Genomic DNA, 20,076 nt, shown 5'->3' on the forward strand with positions numbered 1-20,076 from the left:
CTTTATGTTACAAACAAAAGAAGGAGTGACCTCTAGGCCCAACCCAGTTTGAATATGCAATAGAAAGGGAGGATGAGGATTAGGCCTTCATCAGGTCTGGTCAGCTTCTATTGTCTTTTAATTAAAACTACCCCCTTTCCTAGGAAGTTCCTCAGAGGCCTGGCCCCTCACTGTGTCTACAAACAATAACATTTCACACCTGGTGATAGGCAAAAGGCCTAGACAAGCTTTCATTGAATTCAAGGATAAACAAAGGATGCTTGCATACAGATCAAAGACACACACAGGGTACACATGGGTACAAAAATCACAGATGACCATAAGAAGTACGCAGTATGTACATTTACAGAAATGAGGCTGATTCACAACACTTTCAACGGCAACCCCGGAGTCATCGCGAAGCCTGCGCGCTGTCTCTTTCAATTACTGTAAGCATCAATATCAGTGCGTATTTGTCTGTGTGTGTGTGTACACAGTATGTGTGTTTGAGAGAGGGAAAGAGAGAGAGTATTTGTGTGTGTGTGTGTGTGTGTGTGTGTGTGTGTGTGTGTGCGCGTGTGTCTCTATGCTGCCTCCAGGCCCTGTGGTGCCCACCCGAGCTGGCCTGACAGGTCCTTCGATGGACTGAATGCCAGACGACACATTGCATAAGAGCAGACAGGCTTTTGTTCCCCCCGCCTTTATTTTACTACAAAACAGTCAGAGATATCAGAAAGTCAAAGCTCTCGTCGGGGTCGGTGGGGGGAGGGGGGGGGGGGGGGTTGAAGGGGGACGGCAGAGGGGTGAGGCGGAGGCCAACTGAGCCTGCCAGGCAAATGCTGCCCTCACCGTCACCTCGGCCAAACATGCGTCTACGACCACCAAACGGTAAGCAAACACATCCAGCGTCTGTTACAAGGAGCACATAGTGTGTGTGTGTGTACGTTCCATGTGAATAAGCACAGTGGGACATATATGGTGCACACACACACACACACACAGACACACACACCAAGGGCTAAGAAACACACAATCTCACCAGGAAATGTAAGACTGTGAGTTTCCTGGTAGGATTTGAGGTACATGGATTGGGTGTATAGCTAGTGCATCAGAAGAGCCTGCTTTATGGACAAGCTTGTGATTTTTATTAATGGAGGTGTGTGTGTGTGTGTGTGTGTGTGTGTGTGTGTGTGTGGAAGGGATTGATGGGAGGAATGAGGGGTATGTAGGATCTGGTACCCACCGCCGACTGCTGCCGCTTCAGCTTGTCTCTGTATTCTTCAATCTCCTGGAGGTTGAGGTCAGGTGGGAGTTTCTGTCAAAACAAGGGGGAAACAGGGAACACAGATTAGTACAGACATGGGAGGATCATGCCATCAATAACTCAGGGAGAGGGAGAGGCATGAAGCTTATTGGGATGTGCTGCTTTTTCTGTGCCACTTTTTCTCTGCTTGTTAAAGGCTGCACAGAAGGTCTTCCAATCCTCATGATTTTGCTCACCAAAAGGAGAGATCTGGATGTTCTTAGAAGCCAATTAACAAGCAAATACTGATTAGCTAATTAGCAGTACTGAGTACTAATAAGCAGTAGATGCAGCCTCGTGCATAACATTATAAAATCCTAAATAGTATAAGCAAGCAAGATCCGGTAAAACAAACTGTATACACAATAAAACAGTGTCAAGTTCGAAATAGTTATTTTCATTAAATTTGTTCAAGCTTATATTGTCAAAATGATTGCTGTGTTTACATTTCACTTTCTTAAGGTCATTTCAGCATTTCTGTGTGTCCCCACCCAAAGGATTTTCTTGCTCATCTGTTTTATGGTGTGGTAATGTAGGAGCCCTCCTGTTTAATGGATGGCATGGCTCATGTACGAGACAAGGACATTCCTTAAAACAGAACAGCACTTACATTTTAATAGGGACTCGGGGAGCGACTTCTATTTGTGGAGGTTGCTACATGTTTAACTACACCTCAGGAGAACACAATGCATTAGTCGAGGGATTGGGTAAATCTACATCTGAATGTTTTTTTTTTTTTGTGATCAATTTTTTATTGTATTTTGCTTCATACAACAAACACATAAACAAACTGAAATACATCTAAGACAACAAATAAGACAACACACATCAAATACAACAACATACAGCATTCAACCACATTCACTCCCCCCATTCCCAGGTCTTGCTCCACCCGCCCCCGCCCAAAAAGAAAGAGATTCGGTTATCTGATACAGCTCAACAAAGTCGACAAAATTAGTATACCAAATTAAGATAAAAGATGAAAAAGGAAGAGTAAGCAGAAAGGGGACATAAGACCATGACTACTATCCCAACATAATGTCGATAAAGGAAGACCACAAATGAATGTTTTTAACCTGAGCACCATGCATAATGGCCACTGATTTCTCCAGCCTAGCCAGATCTATAACTGTATTTACCCAGTGTTGATAAGACAGATCATGAGGTGCTTTCCATCTCTGAGCTATAAGCTTCTTGGCAGCAGTTAGGCCTACCAGGAACCAGCGTTGGTGCATCAAAGACAGGTCTAGACCAGTAAAATCACTAAGCAATAAGATAGTTGGGGAACAAGGGATGGTACGTTCAAGTACTATGGACATCTTATTGGAGACCATACTCCAAAAATCTCTCACACCAGGGCACCGTAAGGCACTGCGGAGTTGCAGGTAGAAGAAAAAAGAGGTACCAGGTAAGTTGTAATGTGACTTCAGGTCTTGAAAAGATCTGAGTACATTACCTGATGTAATGTCGGAAAGGGTATTGATCCCTTTATCGCTCCACTGATGGAAGGAAATCGGATGACCACCCAAGCTAAGGGCATAATTATTAAATAAAGGAAGGTGAGGATGGAATTTTGAAAGATTTTCAGATTGTGGTTCCATGTTTCTCCATATGAAAAGAAGATGTGAGATTAATGAACCAAATTTGGATTTACAGGTTTTAAGAGGGATGTTAGAGTAGATTAAATCCTGAAGCCTATGTGGTCTTACTAGGTTTTCTTCTAAAGATCGCCAAGCTACTTGTGCATGCGGGTTTAACCAGGTATGTCCCATTCAGATGTATCTACATCTGAATGTTGAGAGTGACAGTGAATGTTGAGAGTGACAAGCTAAAGAACTTGGCCAAAGGTGAATTAGAGAGTTCAAGAGTGCAGCACGCACATCCAAGTAGTTGAGTACTGGGTGCTGGACAGGAAGGCACAAGCAAGTAGAAGAATGTTCAGTCCGCACACCAGAATCTGCTCCTTAGCGTTTTTTTATTTGTAGGCTATGTGGTGATATAGCCTACAAATAAAAAATGCTAAGGAGCAGATTCTGGTGTGCGGACTAAACGTTCTTCTACAAAGGTGAATTAGAACCACTTATTGCCGTATTGAAAAGGTTTGCAAAATAACCCTTTTTCTTATTAAAAGAAGAAAGAGTTTAGTCAAATGTTGCATGTAAACACAGTTCAGCAGCAGCATGAAAATGACCCAAATACTCCTGCACTTTATCAATAATCGACAATAACAACAATCAGTCCCATCCCCGCCCCTTGGCTCCTGGAAGCAGAGAGGAAGGTGGGAAAAAATAAACAAACAAATAAATAAATAAATAAACGGTTTGAAAAAGAAACTCCGGCAGACGAGTAATTACTTTCCCCTCCACTGGTGCTGCGTGCGCCATGCCGCATCCTCTCTCATCTCTAGCGTGGTGCGGTGTGGTGTAGTGTGGTGTGGTGTGGTGTGGCAATGCCACTGAAACCTAATGAGATTTCACGCCCGCGTCTGAACAGATAATCCATCAATCTGGCGGTGCCTGAGCAGACCTTCCCACACACACACACACACACACACACACACACACACACACACACACACACACACACACACACACACACACACACACACACACACACACACACACACACACACACACACACACACACACACACACACACACACACACACACACACACACACACACACACACACACACACACACACACACACACACACACACACACACACACTTCCCCACCCTGACCACCCTGCGCTGCTCTTGCTCCACCGCTGGAGGGGGAAATGAGGAGGTTAGTGTCCAGATCGCCTCCTGCACGCTGCTCCCTGGAGATAACAGAAGTGGGGCGTTCGGGTGAGAGGGCTGGGAAGACAGCCCGTCCTAAGGGATAGTGTGCAAGTCACCTGCACGCCTTGGTCAACAGGAGGCTATGGAAGAGTGAACTGCTCTCCTGAGAGAGCGTCCAGGGTCTGGGGGATTACAGGAGCTACAGGTCATTGGAGAGCCAGTGCCAGCCAGGTGGGCTAGACAAATTGACCAATCGGTAGCAAAATGGCAAGATTAATGCAGTGGAGCCAATAACGTTACCTTCATTCTCCTCACAGGTGAAATACCATTCCCAACCCCACCCTCAGCACTGTACGTCCCGGTTGAAAAGAGATCGATTTCACTGGATTCCCTATTACCGTCTAGCGTGTAAGAACAACCCTAACGACCCACACACGTATGGATACGCACTGTGCGTCAGAGGCGTTCCTATCTCAGAGAGGTCGACTGCTGGAGTCACCCTCCTGACGTTTCCCCATCAGGGGGAGAGGGGGAGAGGGGGGGGGGGGGTGTGACTGAGCCCATGTGTCTCCGTTTCGCTCACCTCCAGCTCGTGCTGCACCATGTCGAAGGAGTCACTGGAGAAGTACACCTCCTCGATGCTGTCGATGATCTCCTGCTCGGCCTGCGGGTCGATGGGCTGCTCCCGCATCTCACGGAGCTCCTCCTGAGAGAGGGATGGAGGAGGAAGAGGCGGGGAAGGAGAGAGAGAGAGAGAGAAAAAAGAGAGAGAAAAATTAGAGAGAATAAAGCAGGAGAGAAAGGGAACGTAAAGAGAGACATGGATGGGCAGTAGGGCTGGGACAACGCATCGACGTAATCGATTACGTCGACACAGAAAATACGTCGACGCAAAATATGCGCGTCGATTTGTCAGACCCAAAACGCGTGCTGCCAAATATTTTGAATTTTACACCTTCAGTGTTTCCCATAGGCCTACGTTGACTAATCTGTGGTGGGGAGCCTCGAAATCAAAACCGGCCGTCACACATTGATGTTTTATGTTGTACTATTTTGTACTTCTACTAAAGATAAGATAAAATCCTTTCATTGAGCTGCACTTTTTACGCACGCAGCCTTTCCCTGCCCCGCCCGCTCTCTCTCGTAACGAGCCCGCTGCCCCTCCTCTGCATGTGCATTCAACACAAATTATTCACGATTGTTGAAGGATTGTTGTTGCCACATACAAGCATTGCATAGAACATGGCTGGCTAAATTTCTATTAAATCCGCTTAGCATCACTGCTGCAGTCAAGTTAACTCTGCTAAGGTCTTATCACAACATAGTACATTGAGTACATCTCAAAGTACACAACATAGTACATCTCAAAGCTAACGTTTAATACTGTTTGGATGTTGAGTTTAGCATGCTTACTTACAGCTGCTTGTCAATTTCGTTATCCAGGGCTCATTTTATTGACTCTGACAATGTTTGCAAAATCCCGATGTAAATGGAAAAGTGTTTTCCAAGACTCAAAAGTGCTTATCCCAAGGAGAAGTGCAAACTGTTATTTGAACTAACTATTTTATGAAATGCATCCACACATCAGCAGCCTTTTAACTGCGTTAGTGTTACAATAGCAAAGGAACGAACGTCTTAAAGTGACAGGCACATAATTAGACCTATACACTACTGAACTACTGAACTGACTAAGAATTACTTTGCACTTGTATAGTCTTTTATTTTGGAATTTTAAGAGCAATAAACATATATTGCAATGTTAAGGAATTCATGTTTTTTCATTCAGATATATAAATCAACATGTATAAATTGCTATTAGTCAATTAATGGGGAGATAATCGATAATCGAATCGAACTGAAAAAATGAATCGGCAGACAGTTTTAAAGACAGTTTTAAAGACCAGCTTAGTAAAGTAGACTGGTCTGCGGTGCTCAGGCTGGACTGTGTTGATGGAGCCTGGGATCTGTTATTTCTTCAGGTAGTGAATTCCATGGCTCCTCTTAAGCAAATTAGAATAAAGCACAGATCAAGTCCATGGCTCAACCCAGAGATTTTAGATGCAATCCAAGCTAGGGAGGAGGCAGTGCAGAGGTATAAAAAGACACAGGACCAAGCTGATGCTGATATTTACAAGAAATGTAGAAATGAAACACAAAGACTTATTAAGGTAGCTAAAAAGGAATATTACATGAATCTAATAAATGAAAATAAAAACGATTCAAAGAAGCTATGGAAGACTCTAAAAGACATAGGCTGCAAGGGCAAGGTCAACAACGGAAATAAAGGGCACGATAGAATTTGATAAAGCACAGGTAGCCAATGAGTTTAATAACTATTTTGTCTCGGTAGCCAGCAAGTTGGTTGAGGCTCTGCCTCCCAAGACAGGAGAACATGGGGACGAATATATACAGGGTTTCTACTCCAGACAAGGTGTACAGGCTAATTCGTTCTCATTATCCAAAGTGACAGCTGAGAGGGTAGCAGAGATGTTAGGAGAGCTTAACACGGTAAAAGCCACTGGCCTTGATAATATTTCTGCCAAGTTTTTAAGGGATGGGGCACAGGTGATAGCTCCTTGTGTTGCACATTTGATCAATCTCTCACTGGAACAAGGCATTGTACCCAGTTGCACTAAACATGCTAAGATTATTCCCCTGTTTAAAAAAGGGAGTAGATCCCATTATGGTAACTACAGGCCAGTATCCATTCTGAGCGTTACATCTAAGATCTTAGAGAGAGTGGTGCATGAACAGATATCAGAATATGTTGATAGGGAAAAGGTTTTGTATGTATTTCAGTCCGGGTTCAGGAAGAACTATTCTACAGACTCATGTTTACTTTACATACATGACTTCATTAGAAAGGAGATGGATGAAGGGAACTGAGTGGGATGGTTTTACTAGATCTCCAAAAAGCCTTTGACACAGTAGACCATAGTCTACTGCTTAATAAACTAAAGGCTATAGGGATGAATGGCACCGGGTGGGTCAGCTCATACCTGACAGACAGGGAGCAGAAGGTGGAGGTTAATGGCTTTATGTCAGACACCAAACCAGTAGTATGCGGGGTCCCGCAAGGGAGTGTTTTAGGACCACTGCTATTTTTACTTTATATTAACGACATGAGAGATGCGTGTTCCTGTAACTTGTTTTTATTTGCAGATGATGCAGCCCTGATCATCTCGCACAAAGATAAGAACACGCTCCAAAGTAGACTAGGAGAGGAACTCACCAATGGCTGTGTGACAATAGACTGTCTCTACATCTAGAGAAGACAGAGTCCATTCTATTTGGGTCCAAATCCAGATTAAAGAAGGCTCAGGAGCTAAGAGTAGAGGTAGGGTCTGTGAGGATAGCAGCAAAAACATCAGTGAAGTACCTAGGGTGTGTTCTAGATGAAAGTTTGGGTGGGGAGGGAATGGCGCTACAGGTGCTGGGCAAAGTCAACGCCCGCACAAAGTTTCTTGCCAGAAAGGCCGATCTGCTGGACAGTAAAAGCCTACGCCTTCTAGCCAACTGCCTAGTGCAGTGTCATTTTGATTACGGCAGCGTAGCATGGGCAGCAGGTCTGTCAACCTCACTTAAAAGAAAATTGCAGGTCTCCCAGAATAGGTTAGTGAGGGTTGTGATGGGGCTGGGCCCTCGAGAACACATTGGAAGGAGGCATTTCCAGGAGCTCAACTGGTTACCAGTTCAGATCAGAGTGACCCAGCTGAGGCTCAATATGGTACACAAGGTCATTAACAACAGGGCCCCAGTGTACCTAAATAGCCATTTTTCCAGATCTGGGGAATCTCAATATCATAGGACTCGGGCTAGCGTAGCCAACCTGCACCCTCCGAGGTGTAGAACCAGTATGGGGCAATGCTCATTTGCTTATACAGGAGCACTGGAGTGGAACGATCTGCCTTTATTTATCAAACAGAACACAAGCCCATACAGTTTTAAAAAGAATGTCAGGAAATAGCTTTTAGCTAAAATCCAAGAATAGGTAGGCAGGTGGGTGGGTAGGTAGGGGTGGGAGGGTTTGTTGAGTTTGAGTAATGTGTCATGTAGTTTTATGAGTTTGGGTATGTGTTTTAAGTGTTGTGTTGTGCTATGTGTTATAAGTGTTGTATACTGTATGTATGTTAAGATCAAGGACCACAATGGAAATAAGTCTATGACTTTTTGTGCTATCCTTGACACTGTTTTAATGCATGATTTGTACCAACATGTATTTTAATGGTTTGTCAAATAAACTAAACTAAACTAAAAGAGGGAGAGGAAGGGAGAGAGAGAGGGTAGTCAGAGAAGGGAAAAAAAGAAAACAGAGAGAGGCAGTGGGAGGGAAAGGAGGCAAATGATAGACAGCGAAAGAGAAGAAGTAGGAGTCATTAGCACAGAGGAGGAAAAAGAGAGAGACACACACATTGAGACAAGAGTTGGACGTGGTTCCCCAGGGGGTTTATTGTTGGTTAGGAGCTCCATCCGCTTGCTTAAAGATTACCACCAGTGAGGAAAGGAGAGGGGAGAGAACAGAGGCCTCCCTGGTGCTGGACTGGAAGCCAGCAGAACACATTGATTTCTAGCATCGAGCTGACTGGCCCATTTAAGACCACAGATTAAGCATTTCAAGCTCTCGTCCCCCAGAGACACATATTCATGGCATGTAATGAGAGGGAAAACCATCAATAAAATCAAAAGAAAAAAAAAAACAGAAACATTGTCTTACGGGGGTTTCTGCTGCTTTGAAGATTCAAATACAAAGGACACAATGAGGACAACGAAGATGACCGCACTAATGATGCTATTGCAGAGATGTTATTTAGAATAGAGGTACATTCCACAGAGGTCAACAATAAATGCATATATACATATGCAATATATATATATTATAAATTTACCCAACACCTACCCTTGAACTCGAGAAACTTCTTTTCATTCCACTGTGTTTTATTTAGTTTTTATTCTTTCATATGTTAAACTCTACGTCCCAACAGCTTCGAAGCCACAGAGGCAAAATGTAAATGTCTGCTACCTGTGGTATTTCACAGAGAGAACAATTAAGAATACACTACCTTGTGAGTGTGGGAATATCGAAAAGCGCCAAAGGCTTTGTGTCTCCCAGCACAGCTCAGAAACAAAGGCACTCTGTCTTTGTAGAGCACACAAAAGTGTGTGTGTGTGTGTCAAAAGTCCAAACCATCCATTCCATCCATTGTACCTTTCTGTAAACAAGGCTTTTGAATCAAGCTAGCTGTCTGGTATGAGTGGGCTCTTGTGCATTAGGATTATGCGGTGCCGGGCGTCATGGTTACCCCAACGCAGAAGGGTGATTCAGGTCCAGCTCCTCCTCCTCTACAAAAATATTCAAGGGTAAGGCGCAGTCTCTGGGTCCAGGAAAGGAATGAGTGGGGACTCAAATTCTATTACACACAGGCCTACGGCCCTTTCTGAGCATCTGAACACACACACACACAGGGAGACCAGAGGACGTATCCTAGGTTTGCAGCTTGTTTACACATCTGCATGTACACGTACAATGCACACACCTGAACACACGCACGCGCGCGCGCGCACACACACACACACACACACACACACACACACACACACACACACACACACACACACACACACACACACACACACACACACACACACACACACACACACACACACACACACACACACACACACACACACACACACACACACACACACACACACACACACACACACACACACACACACACACACAAAGGTGAAGCACCCCTGTACAAAGAAACACACACACACACACACCCGTGCGCACAAACACCACACATACACACACACACACACAAACACACAAGGTGAAGCACCCCTGTACACAGAAACACACTAGGGGTGTAACGGTTCATGTATTCGTATTGAACCGAAACGGTACGGGCGTCACGGTTCGGTCCATGAATTTACACGGAGAATACACGGTATAAAAATACATAAAACTCGTGTGCGCACTAATTAATGTCATGCGCAATTACTGTTAAGTAGCGAGAGTTACGGGAGTTCTTTAGCGACACCTAACGCTAATCTGTAGCCTCGCCTTAGCTCTGAAGCTCTGATTGGCGCCTATGTTTTTTTTGTCAGGTAGTCGGTCGAGTCCGTCAGTCATTAGCAGCACTAAGGTTAGACCCACAAGAGTTAGAGGATCCGCTGGTCTCTTTAATATCGCAAGTTTGAGAACTTCAGTTACAGTAACGTTAGTACAGGCGAAAGAGTGCTGGATAAGATGAAACTGTGTGTCGGCGTTGTTCAGCAGTTGTTGGGTATGTGAGTGGAAAAAATGCTACACATATTCGAAGCCATCACCCAGATGATGTAGGCTACCAATCACTGAAACGAGGGGAAAAAACGTACCCTGCGCATCAGCAGCCTTTGGATACACATACAAATAGGGCCAAAAACTATGCCTTAAATTAAATGATTTCGTAATGACAGAAAGCCATGTAAATCGCGTGGTAATTACCTTTATGTTGGGGTAACTTGTAACTTCTCACATGAGGAGCTGGTAGTGTTAAGTGCATAGACAGTAAAATAAAGTGACAACGCTAACCAGGCTAATAAACAAACCATGCTACGGTGAGTTAACGTCAAAGGGCAAAGTCACGTGACTTCTAGTTGTAGTCTGTTTATGAAATGAAAGGAGCAATTTCGTTTTTTAAAAAAAAGGCAAAATAGTGTGATATTTTTACAGTTAGTAGGCTAGATTATTACTTTACACACAAAATATTGAGGCAAATTGTAGACCCTTCCATATACAACTAAACACAGATGTTGAAGGTCTTGCTTAAGTGGATTTTTAAAAATCATTTTTCTATGTAATTTGCACTTTCAGAAATAAGAGATGCTGTAGGCCTATTTTCAGTTTTTAGCTGATTGTCTTATTTTGTTTACAAGTTACAGATGGAGTCTGGGTACTTATTGTACTGTTTAGCCTACATCTTACACACTTCAGGCTGTTGCAGATAGCTCAGGGAAGAGACTGTATGACACTAGGTGGTACAGCCTGAGACATGTACAAAAAAAAATGCTTTCTGCATTTTTGTTTTGCTTTTCCCTCCATTGTACCGAACTCATACCAAACCGTGATGTCCGAACCGAGGTATGAACCGAACCGTGACTTCTGTGTACCGTTACACCCCTAACACACACACACACACACACACGCGTGCGCACAAACACCACACACACACACACACACACGGTGAAGGTGAAGCACCCCTGTACACAGAAACACACACACACACGTGCGCACAAACACCACACACACACACACACACACACACACACACACACACACACACACACACACACACACACACACACACACACACACACACACACACGGGGACCAGAGGACGTGTCCTAGGTTTGCAGCTTGTTTACACATCTGCACGTACGCGTACAATGCACACACGTGAACACACACGCAGACACGGACACACACACAGCCACACAAGTGGGTCGCACACCCACAAGCGCATTGCGCACATGCACACACACACACACACACACACACACACACACACACACACACACACACACACACACACACACACACACACACACACACACACACACACACACACACACACACACACACACACACACACACACACACACGTTACACGTCTCAGAGCTACTAGTAAGGAGGCAGATAAGTGAGGAGTATTTCCATTTCCGTGTGTTCATTGAGGCTGCGGTAGCAGAAGCAAGCAGAGAGAGGATGACAGAGCATCAGAGGGCTACGGTGCAGGAAGTCTAAAGAAAGAAACCGAGAGAGAGAGGGAAGACACATGCCAGTGTGAGAGAGAGAGAGAACACATGAGAGAGAGAGACATATAGATGAAGGGAGCGAGGCAGCTGGTTAGATTGGTGGACACACAGGGTGAAAAACCGATACAGAACGAGGAAGGAGAGGGAAAGGTTGCAAAAGAGAACGAGAGAGCGAGTGTGTTTGTGTGTGTGTGAGCTGGGAGCAGTGGGCTAGAAGGCATTAGCCCCCAGTGAGGGGGTGGATGCTAGTGTGGAGGCGGACGTTTGGGGAAGGGTGGTGTGGGTGGGGGAGGGTGGTGTAGGATGACTCACACCAGAAAGAAAGGAGAGAGGGAGAGTAAAGGAAATAAAAAAAAAAAGTGTCAGAAAACTACAAAAATCCACCACAACAGAACTGAATTTGGAGGTGTGTGTGTGAGTGTTTGTGTGTGCTTACATCCTCACGGGGGCTTCAATGCCTGCTGCCATGCTGTCTCCAATTCTCCCCAATTTGTCTGTTTGCCGATCTGATGGTTGTCTGTTTACTTGTATTTGTTTTTTTTTGGGCTGCTTTGTCACACAACTCTTCAAAAAGGGTTTAACTTTGAGACAGTCGCAGGCTGATGAGTCCCCTCCCGAGGAACTCTCCTGAAAAGTTTCAGCCTCAGTCACATTAAAATCAAGCAGGAGGGAAGGCCTGGTGACTTTTAAGCCTCAAACAGGGGATAGAGCTTGGCCTAAATTAACCTCAAAAGAGAGCACCAGAGCAGTGCATCGAGTACTGAAAAGATTAAACCACACTACAGCCATGTAACCACACATTGTGCAGGTGGACATCAGCAGATCAGTATTCAATCATAACGATCAAAATGGGTAGGTACAGTAATTTCCTATGTATTAGCCGCATTGTGTATAAGCCGCAGGACAGTGTTTTATGCAAGTAATAATAATTACTTGCATAACTCATAATAATAATAATACCATATTAACTGCCCACATGTATTAACCTCATAGCTGAAGAAATTTTGCTAAATCAATGTATAAGCCGCGGCTAATAGTTGGGAAATGACGGTATTGGACTTTTAAGGTCTTTAGCAAAGTGAGCTAGGTGTTCAGAACAGGGGAGAGTGTGCAGGAACCTTTGTTGCATCACTCCACCAGCAGGGGCACTAGACCTCATTGGCAACTTCTCAGGGCCTTCCACCCAATTAATTAACTCACTCCACCCGTCAAACAATAAACAGCGAATTTAAGGCCTCTCGTCATGGCATTATTTTTCTCTCTCGTTCACCCTCTTTTATCTGCAATTAGCTGGGAGAAAAAAAAGAACAAACAAAACCAGTGAGCAATCCCTCGGCACATGAAAAGTGACCGCCTCTGAAGTGGCGTCTCTCAAACACAGCCGCAAAATCAAAGCCTCCGTACAATGAGGTGCTATCAAGTAGAGGATGACACAGCAACAGCAACTGTAGAGCGGGACAATAGGGCTTTGAGGAGAAAGGGGGGATGGACAGAGAGACTAAATAGGGTTGGGAGAGGAGAGACGAAGCAATGGAGACATGGAGAGCGGAGAGAAGATGAGTTTGAATGAGGTTGATTGGGTTCCAGCTGCTAAATATTTGCCTTTTTTTTTGATGAAGTGCAATTGCGTCATTGACACCCCATATTATTATAGAGACACAAGCTTGCTTCCTTGTTGGGGAGTGGGGCTGGTGGGGGGGGGAGGGGGTGATGGGCATAGCTCACTCTAATTCACACATTCTCTTTCCCACTTCTGTTTGCGAGTCCCTTCCTCGTGCTGTTGACAGAAATGTGACGTGAGAATGAGGTTCAGGCCAAATTAACCTCACACTAAATCCTTCGGCGTGACATGCCAACATTTTCATGTCATCGTCGCAGCACTTTGATCTACTCGTGACTGAGCTCACCCTGAACCCCAAACCTGTTCCCGTCTCAAAAACTATTTCTGTCTCCACTTATCCCCATCTCCTGCTCTCATTACAATGACTTTACTGCCCCCTGCTGGACAGTTTATTGACAATAACAAGATTCCCATGAGATGTTTGGTGTCCACAGAGAATACATTTCAAAGGAGATAGATGCCTGGGAGGATGTAGCTTTATTTAGGCCCTCGCAATAAAGGCATCTATAGAACAGCGTGGAAGGAGAGCTCTTTAAACAGTCGGGCTATCTATCGAGCAGTCAGACACTTTTCTGTGAGTCAGCCAGAGTGAAAAACCCTGGCAGAGCCAGCAGAGTGCTAACAGAGGACACCAAAGCCAGCACAATATGATGATGGGACTGATATGAGAGACAATGGGACAACAAGATGCAACCTTCCTAAGGGAGAGAGGGAGGGAGGGAGAGAGAGAGAGAGAGAAATGTGAGTGGGCACATCTTTATCAGCAATATCTCCCAGTCAGCAGGCACAAAGAAAAAGGCAGAATAAAGCACAGCCAACCCACATCTAAGCCTTTCTCCCACACAAAAATCATTCTCTTCTCTCTCTCTCTCTCTTCTCTTCCTTCTCTCCCTTGTCTCATATCAATCCCATCATCAAATTGTCCTGGCTTTGGCATCCATTGTTAGCACCCTGCTGGCTCTGCTCTGGACATTCTAGTCCCACAGCATAAATGGTTCCCAATCCAGACCCATGGTGCTCTTTGTGAGTGTTCCCTTAATTAACATGGGGCTCACCCATAGGCCACGACCACTCCCTCTGTGTTAAATTGGACCTCTCATAGGGTCAGCAGCACCACCATCATCATCAGGTCATGCAGCATGCATCCGACTGCACCTGCTGGCACCACAGGAGTGCCCCAAAGCCACCCTCCGTCTCCATGACCTTGGCGAGGATAACCTTCCAGCTAGCTAGCGGATCGTTTGCTTAGATTGTGTTTAGATTGGATATGTGCAGCAAACAAGTGACTCACTTACTCTTCCATTGACTTCCATTGTATTAAAAGAGCACCACATGTGGTGCAAAGTGGTACTGCAGATAAAGTACAAATTCAGTGGATTTATAGACAATATTTGTAAAAAATCTTATCTCAATGAAGAAACTCAGCAACAAGCCCAAATTTTGGGCAGATGATCCTCACATACAGAATGATATATGGTAAAATTAAAAAAAATCCTGTTAACTGTCCACGTGGTGAAAAGAGAAGATGAAAACGGGCTTTTTGAAAATCAAGCCCAATTTAATAAAAATGCTCTGACAATATGATAATGTTAACAACCAAAGTAAATGCATGGACATGACCTTATAATCCATACATGAGTGGGGAAAAAATCTGATGAATTTGTGTCACATACTTTTTGAATGACAAGCCCTCAAAGGTGGTGATGTTTTTTCACATAATTAATTTATAGCCATTTTCAGAGCTTTGCAGAGGGGGAATTACACAAGATACACCTGATTTGATTGGATTGTTTAATTCAACAGGAAAATGTACTTCTATTCACATAGTTTCACTAATGTGTGTGAAATACCAAAAGAGCCAATAATGTTGGAAGTTGAACAAAAATGATTGTTCACCACGATGCTTAAAATTACTTGAAACTTCAAAGGGCTGTAGTTTTGGAACCATTAGTGATACAGATATACTATTTAAGATTTATGCATAGGTTTGGTCTACAAACACCTGTGATTTTTTTCAGATTTTTTGGGAGAGGGTGACCTGCCAGCCACTGGGTGATTTGACACGGAATGACCCAAGGATCTTTAATCAAAACATTTTACAAGCTAGACAAAACTCCATGATTTATACCACACGCCTAGCTTAATCACTGAATGAAAATTCAGGAGCCACCTTTTTTATTTATTTATTGTAAACTGTATTAAGCTTTTGAAAGCCTGGAAATGGGATTTTAAAATTCCATGATTTTCCAGGCTTTCAACAAATATGGGAACCCTGCATCTAGCAGTAGGAACTTCTCACTCCACTGTATCCTGTTTTCCCCGTACCCATTTACCTAAAACACTATCAACTTAAATGACTTCCACCAAAAATGGTTGTAGTTATCCTACCAATCTCTATTCCAATCTCTCTATTCCAGAGAGTAAGCTAGTCAATGAAGCCCATTAATATTCACAAGAGATGACACACACAGGCAAATCCTTGAGGGAGGAAAAAAAGCCCAGGTATTGTTTCTTTTACTTGAAGAGCCTAAAAATGTGCTTGCTAGGAGACGCCTACTGGCACTCCTGCTACAATCCATCACACTGACACAATCAATATTAAATCTGAGAACAGGGGGGAAAAAAAACTGTCAAATATTCAAATTTTTGCATGGCAGCGGTAATTAATAGAGGTTTAAAAAGCAGCATCTCATCCATTTTGCATTCAACTCGTCCCCAGTACCAGCTTTTGTTTACTTTCCTACTTGTTTGTGTTTGTGTTTATTTTCCCCTCTTTCCTTTCAATCACAGCACACTTGTGTAATGATGCTGTGCCTGCCTGCAGAAAGTGGCAGGAGTAAACCTCTGGGGATAGGCGAGCAGATGTTCTTCGAGGAAGAAGAAGAGAAAAAGAAAATGGTTCTCTCATCTTCCATCTCGCCCGCCCTTCAAAAACAGTCAGGGGTAAAATGATGAAAGTGCTTTCTTTTCCAAAGGACTACGTGCCTGCGGTTCTGCTCGTCTAAACTCAATCTACAAAAGTAACAAACTACAAAAGGGCCACCAGAGAGCATATTTGGAACGCTGGGCGTGGGGGTTGCAGACAATGTTACTGGTAATAAGCACTACGATCAGTTATCACTCAGCTTTAAGTCACCACGGATCATTAAGGTTCGGTGATTGCCATTCCGTAAGCCCCTACAGTACCAGAAAAGGATGATAGACTACAGGCACTGAACAGGCCTGGAGGGGAAGGAAATTAAAAGTCCTGTTGAATCAACATCTGCACTAGTTGGTCTCAGCTCAAGAAACTCTCCGCAGGAAACATGGAAGGTCAAAAAGCTCCCCCAAAGGCAAACAGCCTACTCTGCTTCTAAATCGTTAGGCTATTGAAAGTGAGTAAGAAAGGATCAACCAGCTTTTCAAGATTTTTGAGGATTTCGGCCATGCTTGGCCTGAAGACTGACTAATGCCATCTAATTACTAACACAGCCTTCTGGTCATTTACAGAAATTATGGCTAAAAGTTTCATTTTGCATGCTTCACTTTGAATGACTACATTACCTTGGCTTTCCAGACCTATTTTTTCCCCCTCAGACCACAGAGATCTATATCACATCCAAAATCTGTATAAATTGGTGAAATGGCACCACAGACTAGACAAACTGCCCTGCTGGGCATGCACTTCTGGCCAGCTCAAGTGAAACCTTGTCCACGTGCAATGGGATAACCATCACATACAAGATGGCTGACTGACTACCAACAGGAACAGCCACCTTAAGTAACATGACCCTGCCTCATTGTTAACGTGTGAAACACACAGACACAGACACACACACACACACGATCTGTTAACGGCACTGGACTAGACACAGAAGTCTATGAAACTAATTAATTAAATTATCCAGCTTCTTTTTTTTCCTGACTCCCAACCCAAGTGAACCAGGAATCATATCTGCCAGCTTCTTTCAAATAAAAACCCTCAAACTGCATCATATTTATTTATTGCGGACTAAACCGAGACTTAACTGACCATAAAGCTGGCAAACTGTCACATAAAGTGTATCATTTTGAATTTATAACCCTCGCTGAAGAGGCATGTTCAGTTTGCGTGGCATTTTGGTTTTCATTATGCAGACCACTGCTTATTGATTTAGACAAAGATAAGAAGCCATGTGTATCTTGGTGATTAGAACTTTCTTACTTGACTTAACTCTGTGTTGCAACTTTCATATGACAGAGCTCATTTTGCTTGAGGCATTAGGAAGTTTGCAATGATGAGCTTTAGTTTAGACAATGTGGCAATGCATTAGAACTACTGGTAGGCTATAATATGAATGTTTTGGGGTGGTGTCTGTGTAAGAGCATCAACATGTCTCATCCTAAAAATGTACTGATTCAAACATTCAAAGATTATGAAAAAGCACAATATATTTTATATACACATCAGCATGTTGGCCTACACCTTCACAATTCTCCATCGCCTGATAAGACAATTAAGTTAACGTAAATGGTTAAACAGGTTGACTCCAGCTGTGGATTACAGCTTGTTACTGCAGCTACAGTGATCCATAACTGACTCACCTTACTTGGGATCCTGAAATTCTCCACGGGACTCATATCTGCCATGCTTTCCTGGGGACTTTTTAGACCCTTGGGGGGAAACGAAAAATAAAAGGGATAAAGGCAATGCTCCCTCGTCTTTACCACTGCGGATCCACTCCACTCAAAATCATGCCTCTGACATCGAAAGGAGTGCACTGACAGGTAGCAGACAGTCTCAGAGTAGGCTACGTCAACAGATGTTGATTACAATCTGTATGACTAAAACCAGTGTGTTCAGTCCCTAGCTCAATTAAATGAACGGCTTCAGGTAAGCCAGCATGTTCTTTTCGTTAAACTGAATAGCAACAAATTTTAACCTCAGGCTAAAAATGACATGAGATCTAACGTTATTGCACTTCCTCGTATGCGAAGGTTACCACTTGAGCAATGCCATGTCACCTAAGCATCTCCAGCATATAGTCACATCACTTATCTATCGGAAAAGGGGTCGACACTTCTCTATTTTACATGACTAAGATAGACAACATTACTACCAAGCAACATCCCTGCCAGCTGATAAAAAAAAAAACTTGCTTGCTAGCTGTTGCCAAAGCATACAGCTGGTTAGCCTGTGTTTTGCTAACATGGGCTTGCCACTTTGGGCACAAGGGAAAACAACAACTGTAATAACTTACCTGTCGGGCCATTAAAGACTTAATTTTCTGCATATTTGCACTACGTCAGACAACAAAACAGGAGAATGTTTGAAACATAAAGCTGTGTTTCTCTCTGAGCTCCTCTGATCTGCTACAGCCAAACGAAAGGGGCCATGATAGTTTCTGGTCACGTGTCAGTTCTTGTCAGTGTCAGTACAACCAATGTAGACGGGATTTGTAGTCTTGTTTGTCGAGAGGCAAACAAGACTACATTTGTAGTCTTGTTTGTCAGTCTGGTCCTGAAGCAAACTACGTATCCCATGGCTGTTCATTTGCAGGGTTAAAAAAGCATGAACTCACATTCAAGTGCGCTCGTCTTCGGGTAGCCGTGTAGTGCTGCCATTATGCATGCTGGGCTTCACAGTTCACACACACGCTTTAGGGGCTACCTGAAGACGAATGTGATGTCCACAAAGGAGTTCGTGTCTCATGTGTCTTAATAATAGGGTGGGGTTTGTTTGTTTATTGACAACGATACACAGTAAACTAGTAGTCGCTTGGATTATGATAGGGAATAACTCATCAAATAATGGTTAAATGTAGAGTGCAGTGATGATGTCTAATGCTATTTGCTATAATGTCTACCAGCAGATGGCAGTAATTATTGAATAACTAGGAGTAGGCCTACCCTGGTAGGCTACCCTATTAAAAATTCTCAGATGGATCCTTGGATTTTTTTTACACTTAATCAGATGTAGGCTACCCTAAGTGGAAGAGATATCCATGGTAGGACTACAATCCAAAGATAGAGATCTATGGGGGTCTCCTCAGCTCGTTGACTGTGATTTATGGAACAGCTCACTGAAAAGTGTTTAAAGAAAACAGAAAGAAAAAGAGAAAAGAGTCCCGCATATGAGGGAAGCACTACACGTGATCTAAAGAAGTGCAGTGCAGAAGACATGTGCTCACCGTAATGGCAGCCTGATGATTTCACTGTCAAATGAAGGGGTGGAGACACTCTCCAGCACAGGTAGGCTATGATTTTGTTGCGCATCCCGTGACACACACACACACACACACACACTCGCAAAGATATAGACAGAGACCAAAGCTGAACAGATGGTCTCCTTGTAATGGGAGCTGCTGAAGATTGCTCAGATTTAGAAAAACATACAAACAAAGCATTAACCCTCCAACTTTTCCAATTTACTCCTTTTTATGTTTTTAGCATAGCATGTAGGATTGGGTTGCCTTACAGGATGTGATAATATAACCCAATACTCAGTGCGAACTACATGTAACTGCTGTGTGCAAAATAGGTGACAAATTCCTTCAGAGAGCTAACAAAACACACCACACACATATATTCACTCAAACACACAGAGACCGCACATGCACATAGAC

General features: G+C 43.7%; 1 protein-coding gene across 1 annotated transcript in view; it reads right to left on the reverse strand.

The window, feature by feature from the left end:
• The window catches only part of vps50 (VPS50 subunit of EARP/GARPII complex), a 138,578-nt gene extending 119,740 nt beyond the window's left edge, over nt 1-18,838 (reverse strand). Inside the window, exons 1-4 of the mRNA XM_076301733.1 lie at nt 18,712-18,838; nt 18,056-18,124; nt 4,652-4,774; nt 1,223-1,294 (exon numbers count right to left, since the gene is read on the reverse strand). Coding sequence (XP_076157848.1) covers nt 1,223-1,294; nt 4,652-4,774; nt 18,056-18,124; nt 18,712-18,744 — 297 coding nt within the window. The 5' untranslated portion in view covers nt 18,745-18,838. The remainder of the gene's footprint in view (nt 1-1,222; nt 1,295-4,651; nt 4,775-18,055; nt 18,125-18,711) is intronic.
• Nucleotides 18,839-20,076: the final 1,238 nt, after the last annotated feature.

The sequence above is a fragment of the Alosa pseudoharengus genome, unplaced genomic scaffold (genome assembly GCF_046254945.1).
Source record: "Alosa pseudoharengus isolate Yale_2024_CS ecotype anadromous, Long Island Sound unplaced genomic scaffold, YU_APseudo_1.1 YU_APseudo_1.1_scf_23, whole genome shotgun sequence".
NCBI lineage: Eukaryota > Metazoa > Chordata > Actinopteri > Clupeiformes > Clupeidae > Alosa > Alosa pseudoharengus.